Consider the following 9,259-nt stretch of genomic DNA (forward strand, 5'->3'; position numbering starts at 1 on the left):
AGAATTTTCATTTTTGGGTGAACTATTCCTTTAAATATTTTCCAGTTATTTTAATTTCTCTTGAATTGAGTATAATGATAGTATAAAAGCTAATAATTTAATTTTGCACAAAGCATGTTATCTTACAATATCACACTTGCAATTTTTCTCCTATATTTCTTTATGTGAAATATACAGTAGCCTTTTTTATTTTAGGCAGAGGGTCACTTGCATATCATTATATTTGGGGTCCTTGGGTTCGAAACATTTGAAAACCCCTGTACTAGAGGACAACACCAACGTTAACATAAATGCATTCAAAAATGACAAACAACAGTGAAGGTGATAAAATGATGTAGTTTGTTAAAGAAACGTTCATATATCCAGTTACCACTGCGAAAAGTTTTGTTAAAAACTGACCAACACTGAATTAGAATAGTCATTATAAATGTATTTGTTTATTTTAGAAATGACCAAAACTGAGATGGGATTAGGGTGAAATGGCAAAAGATGTTGATGCAATGGAGAACATTCAGTGCAAAGAGCATGGGAACCCAACATGTGATGTTTTGAAATGTATCTATCACAACATTTAGACACATTTCTAGATTAGGAGGTAATCACATTCTTTGTATGTAATCTAAACATGTTCTTTACATAAATTATATTGTTCAAGCTCTATGAAACGGGAATGGATGTATATCTGAAAGGCACTGCAACAAGCTCAATTGTTCTGATGGGATTTCTCTCGAAAGCGTCTGCCTGCATTTTACTTCCATTCAGTTACAGCAGCGATAGCAATCATTGTGAACTACCTACAGTTTCCCTGCCTAATTTAGCATATGAAGCGGACGCTGTTAGAAAAATTAAATTAGGCTTATTTATTTTACTCCATGACGACGGTAGTACTGAATATTTAGCGTCTGGGCTCATGCGACCTCCCGGCGTGCAGCGTCACGGGCGATGTGTTTATTCGACACGGATGGCGTGTTGATCACGAAGCCGCCTGATATCTGTGTTCTGCGAGACGTGGCAGATCTTATCATTTAAAGTTATATTTTAAGACCAGGCAAATGTAACCGTTTTTCGTCTAACATTACGGATAGCGTTCTGGAAGCAGGATGTCCTTCTACGCCGTGATTATCCCGGTCCTCTATGTTGTTTTCTCGGTTTGGCAGGGTAAGACGAAATTACTCTAGATCCATGAAAGGCCTTGATAGGAGGCATGAGAAATAATACACATGAGAGAGGGATTCGCTCATTTATATAGCTATAATATTGCATTAGCATGAGCGTAAACATTTACATACCGTTTCTATATGTGCCTGTTTATAAGTATTGTTATTAATAGGAATATTCAAGCAATTATAACGGTATTTAAGGCATCATTTTGATTACCTTGCTCCTTTAAAAAAAAAAGGCAGAAAAATCAGTGAGGCACTTACGATGGAAGTGAATGGGGCCAATCCGTAAACGTTAAAACACTGACTGACTTAAAAGCATAGCCTTAAGACGTAAACAATATGTGTTAACATGTTTTTAGTGTGATAAAATCGCTTAATAACACTAACTGTATGAAGTTATCCAAATGTACAATTTCGTTGCATGAAAACATACCGTCGTTAAACATTAAACGACCATAAAAACGTCGATTTAAACCTTATAGCTCAAATAATACACACGTTTTATCAGAATTATTAATGTAATTGATTTTATAAAATTATGAGCTTCATATTTCTGCCTTTTAAACACTCAAAAAATTGGCTCCTTTCACTTCCATTGCAAGTACATCACTGTAACCTCGATATATTATTTAATTATTTATTTGAAGAAGGGGGCATGCGAAATTATTATTATTATTATTATTATTATTTGTAATAAAGATTATGCTATAAATGCTGTCAACTGCTGAACATGGAATACTCCTTTAATGTCTCTATTGTCATTTATAGAGGCTGTGGCTACAAACCTTAGTTTTTAGCAATAGCTCTCAAACCACTCAGATTTTTTAAGTTCACATCAGGCTACATGTGTTGTCTTCTGCATTCTGTGTAGGTTCAGGTAGGTCATTCACTGCAGAACCAGTAACTGAAATCTCATTCAAGAGTTGAGACCTTGAAGCAGGTGGTTAACTGACCGACTTTAATATTAAAGATATAAGCAAAGGTGCCATTTCTTCTGAACTGAATTTTGAGATGTTTTAGAATATTATTCTCAAAATTAATGTAAGACATTTCTTGGCTTTCTTAGAGGCACTTGAGGACAGTAATTATTTGGTCAAGTCAGTGTTTAGTGTTCATTCTCAACTTATACAGACTTGTGCATTCATTCTCCCTCCTGTATAATGTATGTGTGTTTAGTAGAGCCTATTGATATTTTAAATAGTATATATTTATCAGTTTATTGTGTACTAACTAATTATATTTTATTACTTATTATATGTCATGTTTAAGTCCCTCATTTTTGCAACTTTACAAAAGAGGATTTGAAACCAGCTTTTAACCAATTCTATTCACAACAGTTTTTGCCTGTTCATAAAGTTTCTGTGAGGTCTTCAGCAGGACATACAGTGCTGTGAAAAATTAATTGCCCCCATCCTGATTTATTCTGTTTTGTGTATATCTCAATAAATTATATCACAAATTCAAACAACATCTAACATAAAACAAAGGCAATCTGAGTAAACACAAAATACAGTTATTAAAATTATAATGTTATTTATTGAAGCAAAAAAGTAACTCTATACCAACTGGGGGTGTGTGAGAAAAAGTCGCTTCATTACAAAATCCCAAATCTATGAAACTGCAGTCATACTGGGGTTCAGCTGGACTAGACACACCAGGCCTCATTACTGCCAGCCCTGTTCAATCAAATCAACACTTAAATAGATCTTTCTCAGCAGCATGATGTTGGCTAAAAGGTCTCACGCAGTAGTACACTATGCCAAGGTTTGAAGAAATTCCAGAAATGATGATGATGATGAGGAAGATGATGAGTAAAAAAGTCATTGAAATACATCAGTCTGGGAAGGTTACAAAGCTATTTCAAAGGCTCTGGGACTCCAAAGTACCACAGTGAGAGCCATTATCTCCAAGTGGAGAACACTTGGCATAGTAGTGAACCTTCCCTGAAGTCGCCAACCTTCCAAAATTCCTCCAAGAGCACAGCAATGACTCATCTAGGAAGTTACAAAAAAGCCAAGAACAACATCCAAGGAACTGCAGGACTCTCTCTAGGCCTCTCTCGCATCAATAAAGGTCACCGTTCAAGACTCCATTATCAGAAAGACAGTGGCCAAAAATGCTATCCATGGAAGAGTGGTGAGGCGAAAACCACTGCTAACCCAGAAGAACGTTAAGGCTCTTCTGAATTTTGCCAAAACACACCTTGATTATCCTCAGATAGAATGTTTCTGTGAACTGATGATTCTAAAGTGGAACTGTTTGGAAGACAGGGGTCCCATTACATCTGGTGTAAATCAAACACAGAATTCCACAAAAGAATCATCATACCTATGGTCAAACATGGTGGTGGTAGTGTGATGGGGTCAGTGAGGCTTGCAGTAATTGTGGGAAACATAAATTCTGCTCTCTACTAGAAAATCCTAAAGGAGACCGGTCATCAGTCCGTGAGTTGAAGCTCAAGCGTAACTGGATTAAGAAGCAAGACAATAATACAAAGCATAGGAGTAAGTCCACCTCTGAATGGCTCAAAAGAAGCTAAATTAAAGTTTTGGAGGGCTGAGTCAAAGTCCTGACTTGAACCTGATTGAGATGCTGTATCAGGACTTTAAATGGGCAGTTCATGCTCGAAAACCCTCCAATGTGGCCGAACTAAAGCAGTTCTGCAAAGAAGAGTGGGCCAAAATTCCACCACAGCATTGTGAAAGAATGATCTCCAGTATCAGAAGCATTTGGTTCAGTTGTTGTTGCTAAAGATAGCACAGCCAGCTATTTAAGTTTAAGGGGGCAGTTCGTTTTTCACATGGGTGATATCGGTGTTGGATAACTTTTACTTGTATAAAAAAAAAAAAAGGATTTGAAAACAGTGTTTTGTGTTTACTCAGGATGCCTTTGTTTTATGTTATATCTCGTTTGAAGATCTAAAACAAACATACTAAAAAAATAGAAGAAATCAGGAAGGGACAAGGACTTTTTCACATTACTGCAGTGGCAGAATTGGTTCTTTTGTTGGTTCACATAAATTTTATTATGAGCCAGAAAAAAAACCTATTTAAATGTTAACTTCTATGTTTCCTTCAGCATCATTTTGTAGGATTCGTCTACATTTTTAGAGTCTTTTTTTTCTAATAGATATATAAAAAAATATAAAGTACAAGTGAAACACGCATTAGTGTTTTTTTCTTTGTATTCAGTGAGTGCAAATGAGGACTGCTTATGGTATGTGGACAAAAATGGCACTTGGCACAATGGTTTTGACTGCCCACTCATAACCTTCTGCTGTGGGAACTGTCATCGCCGTTACTGCTGCCTGGATGGCTTTAAAATGATCACCGAGGCAGGACAGAAACGCTGCATGCTGTTCCATCTAAGGTACATATGATTGTCATAAATCACACCACCTTGTCATAAAGATTTTTCAAATAAGTATACGTCTTCATTATATTTCCTGCCCTACCTCTTTCAGCCCCTCCACTATAGCTGGCATTGCTTCATCCATCTTCCTCTTCGTAGCTGCTATAGCAACCATGGTCTGTTGCTTCATGTGTTCCTGTTGTTACCTGTACCAGCGCCGCCAGCAACGCGGCAGAACCCCTTATGAAGGTAAACACACAAGCAGTATTTTTCCTCACAGTTCAGCCTTTATTTACTGAATGTGGCATTTACTACATTGGGTTAAATGTTTACAAATAAATGTATTACAATTGCCTTGTTTAACATTCTCATTTAACCACCAGCTTCTTATTGGCATTCGCTGAGTATTCTTGAGAATACTTTTCAATTTTTCAAAATGCTTGCCTTTAAAGGACGCATGCATGAACAGCACTACATCTATGATGGGAAAAGATCAAATAATAAAAAAACACTTTCATGAATCTCAATTTCAGCCCAACACATTCCAATGGCCAGCTATCCGGTAGAGCCCATGTATGATGCTTATGGGAAGCCTATAGGATACCCTGAGTACCCTGGATATCCATTGGTGCCGCAGTATCCTGGTGTCCCTCACCAATATCCTATGATACCCCAGGGTCCTTATCCTCATAATCCACCTGACGCAGGATACAGTCAAGCAGGTAAACAAATGGCCTCTCAGAAATCACATCATACAAGGGACATAATCCTTTTAATTTGCAGATAATGACAGAGGGAATCTTAACACTGCTTAAAGGAATAGTTCACCTAAAAATGAAAATTCTGTCATAATTTACTCACCCTTGTTGTTTTAAACCTGTATGACTTTCTTTTTTATGTGGAACACTAAAAGAAAAAAGATTGATTGAACATCACAGTCCCTTTTCTTGATATAATTGCATTTGATAGTGGAAAAAGCACTCACAAGTATCATAAAAGAAGTCTTCTGTAAGTATACGATAGATTTTGGTCAGAAACTACCTGAAATTTAAGTCATTTATCAGTATGGAACGACGTGACATTTTTCATTTTTGTGTGAACTATAAATTTTTACCTGTTAACTGTCATTTTACTGCACTATTTTACAATCAAATCCTATTATAATCTTGATAAACTATATATCGTTGGAAAGAGGAGTCTGTTTTGTGAAAAAGGTGTTTTTATACCTAAGAAAGAACTAAAAGTAAATTACCTCAATTGTCAGCAAACTTTTTATCACATATTTTTCTTGTTAATCATCTTCACTCTTGTTTTCTTTTCACCTCAATTAGGCTAGTGCTTGCAGTAATATTTTCTCACTTGCACAGTATTGTTTAAAGAGCAAAGAAAGCAGAAAACCTACACAGCTTTAAGGAAAGCTATTTTTTTGGGGGGTCAAATTCAAATGAGTTGGGAATGTTTTGTGGTTTACGGGAGAGCGGGGTAAGATTAGCCTGTGGGTAAGTTGACCCACCCGTGTATCTAGGCAACTGTACATATTTTTAGTCACGTGAACCTTGTAATCAGGAAGTATCCATCATTTCTATCTGGCAGTGAAGAGGTGAAGCACATGGGAAAAGAGGTGTGTTTTTATAGAATAAGGCCCATGTTTTTTTGCTCTCCAATCCAATTTCTTTTTACATTTGAGGTTTTCTGATTGATGTACCAACAAATTTAATTATAAAATTAAATTTCCTGAATGGTCTGCACTTATATAGCCATATCCTGCATGTCGGTGTATATCCAGTGTATAAATACCCATTATTTGCATACTATAAACCCTGAAGCAGTAAGTCAAAAGGGCAAAATGTGGCAAAATGTGGCAAAATGAACCAAACAGTCTGGGGAAAGTTGAGTCACTTTTTTTCTAATAACTAACTGTTCTGTTTATAATGTTTGCAACTAAAAGAGGACCTTAAGTAAGATTGTGAAAACAATGTGTTTTTTATATATATGTTCATATGCTTACCAAAGATTCCCGACCCCCGAGTTACAGTTTGAAAACACATTGAGGAAATAACAGCAGGGATTAATAAAAGCATTGTTCAAATCATAGGTTCAGATGCATTGTTTCTTGTACTCTAGTGGTTTGTTGTGGTAATTACAGACCATTCCTTGAGCTTTTTTTATTGTTGTGTTTTCAGCTCCTCCGCCATACTCCCCTCCCCAGTATCCAGGGCACTGAGAGAGAGCTGGAGTCCATCAAAGGGAGAGGGTAACGCATACAATGGTCAGAGAAGTGGGCCCATGCTGGTTCAGAATCCCTTGTCTGTGAAGCACTTTTGAAATGTGTTTATATTATTTATTTCTCGATTAATTTGTGGAGTGCAGCATGAACTGACCTTGGATCACCTTGTGTTGGAGCGTTTCCTTGTTTGATGTACAGCTTTCACGTGTCACTAATCAGTAACACTCCTCCCGCATAACCAACTCACAGACTCAAAAGACATTAAAAGAAACCGACTGGGGTTGCATTGTTCTGTCAAACTCTCTGAAATGGACAGTAAAATTTGACTTTCCTGCTGACAAAGACTGAAGAGACTGGTTGACAGTTTTGATTCACCAGGATGTTTTTTGTTGTTCAACCAAATATGAAGAGGCCTTCTGCAATAGACATGTTTATGTGTACAGTATTTATTTGACTTCTAATCCAGGCATGTCATGTGCATCATTAATATCAAATCTTGCTGTACACTGTTAACATGCAGTATGTAAATAAGAGATACTAATATAAAGATATTAAGGAAGAACTTAATTTTTAAGTTGTTGTTGCAAGTTTTTATTCTTTCTGTGCCATTTGCTATTTGATTTGCATTCTTGGAAAAAATATGCAGACTTCTTGTGTGATCATGTTTGTCAGTTGAGGTTTATTTTGTTTATTGATCTGGCTTGAGGTTTGAGATATAATGTTTACACCACGTAGATTTGCATGTCTTTATTTGTATGGTATGCTACCTAGACCAGCTGTTAAGAACATCTCAGTAACATTTTCATTCTGTGAGCTGTATGTACATTTTTATATGTTTAAATCTTTTTGACCTATACATTTTTTTTTAACATTAATTTATTTTTGTCACATCCTCATAGTGAAAAAAGTTCATCGAAATTTTGAACGGGCTCAAAATAAATTATCAAAATTATTTTTCAGATGCATTTGAGGTGTGATACTTGTTTTGATTTTAATTTATTTCTGCTACCTCCTCATCTCACATGTCTAATATTAGTTGTGATGGCTTGTCCACTGTTTAAGTAACTTTAAGTTAATGTATGGTTAACAGTGTTGTTTTGCGATATACAGCAGATGCTTATTTGTCAATTAGGAATGTGAAGTACAAACAATGTGGAATAATAACAACAACAGGCACTGTAGTAAACTTGGAGTAAATACAAAGAATACTAGTGTTTGCACTTGCACTAATCATCCTAATTGAAAAGAATGGAAATGAAAATATTGCATAATTCTCTTTTTACAATAAAAACAAACTTGACTTTGTGTGCTGTCTCTATTATTGCTGTACATGAAATCAGGCCTTTTAGCAATTGACTAAAAGGGATAGTTCACCCAAAAATTTGAAATTCTCTTATTTACTCACCCTCATGCCAGCACAGATGTGTATGCAGAATTTCTTCTGCAAAACACAGATTTTGAGGAATATCTCAGCTCTGTAGGTCCAAACAATGCAAGTGAAAGGTGACCAAATATTTGAATATTGTATGTACTGATTCCATTTATATTTAGTCTTTTCCCTCCAAAATGTTTGTTTTTAACGGCAAGAAAAGCGATTCGCTGCAAACAGCAATGGAATGACATCTGTGAATGTCATTTATAAATGTTACTAGGCAACCAGTAGTGGGAACGCCCACTAGCGACTTCACCGCTAGCCACTGGCGACCTGCAGCGACAAGTTGCTGCCAGTGTGTACGCAGCTTAAAGCGAGCATTTCGCATGGCACGATTATTTACAAAGTCGCTCGATGGGCGTGCGAATGAAGTGAAAATGTACGTACACACTGCCAGCGACATCGCGCGCGACAGCGACTCAATACCATTCATTTTCAATGCGAGCACAGCGACTTCCGGCGATACGAGCTGTCGCGACCGTTGGCGCTAGATGTGGGCGTGTCCAGCGACGCGACAAAGTTGAGAAAAGTTCAACTTTGGAGCGACTAACGGAAGCGACAGCCAATAGGAGAGACGACGGGAGAGCTCACGTGATCCTTCTCTCTTTCTCTCAGCTCCTGCAGTAACGGAAAGATGGATGAAAGGCTAATTCTTGCTGTTAGAAATGTTCCAGTGCTCTATGATATGTCTCTTCCCACGTACAAGGACATTTTAAAGAAAAATACTGCGTGGAAAGGTGTATCTGAGATCGCGGGGATTTTATGGACCCATACAGACCGACATTTGCATTTTCAGCCGCAGATAAACAGCCGCTCTGGCAAACAGCACGCCTTGTTTCTCATTCATCTTTGATATAAAGCATTTTATGTACTGATTCCATTTATATTTAGTCTTTTCCCTCCAAAATGTTTGTTTTTAGTGGCAGGAAAAGAGATTCGCTGTCAACAGCAATGGAATGACATCCGTGAATGTCATTTATAAACGTTACTAGGCAACCAGTAGTGGGAACACCCACTAGCGACTTCACCGCCAGCCACTGGCGACCTGCAGCGATAAAGTTGCTGGCAGTGTGTACGTAGCTAAAG

The 9,259-nt window shown here is 37.1% G+C and overlaps 1 protein-coding gene across 1 annotated transcript; it reads left to right on the forward strand.

Annotated features, from left to right (window-relative positions):
• The first annotated feature begins 765 nt into the window (after nt 1–765).
• Nucleotides 766–8,040, forward strand: LOC127632763 (protein shisa-4-like). The gene is made up of 5 exons (XM_052111522.1): nt 766–1,158; nt 4,355–4,532; nt 4,627–4,763; nt 5,048–5,236; nt 6,698–8,040. Exons 1-5 carry the CDS (start codon nt 1,101–1,103, stop codon nt 6,736–6,738), a joined length of 603 nt encoding a protein of 200 aa, XP_051967482.1. The 5' UTR covers nt 766–1,100; the 3' UTR covers nt 6,739–8,040.
• The last annotated feature ends 1,219 nt before the right edge of the window (nt 8,041–9,259 follow it).

The sequence above is a fragment of the Xyrauchen texanus genome, chromosome 39 (assembly GCF_025860055.1).
Source record: "Xyrauchen texanus isolate HMW12.3.18 chromosome 39, RBS_HiC_50CHRs, whole genome shotgun sequence".
Lineage (NCBI taxonomy): Eukaryota > Metazoa > Chordata > Actinopteri > Cypriniformes > Catostomidae > Xyrauchen > Xyrauchen texanus.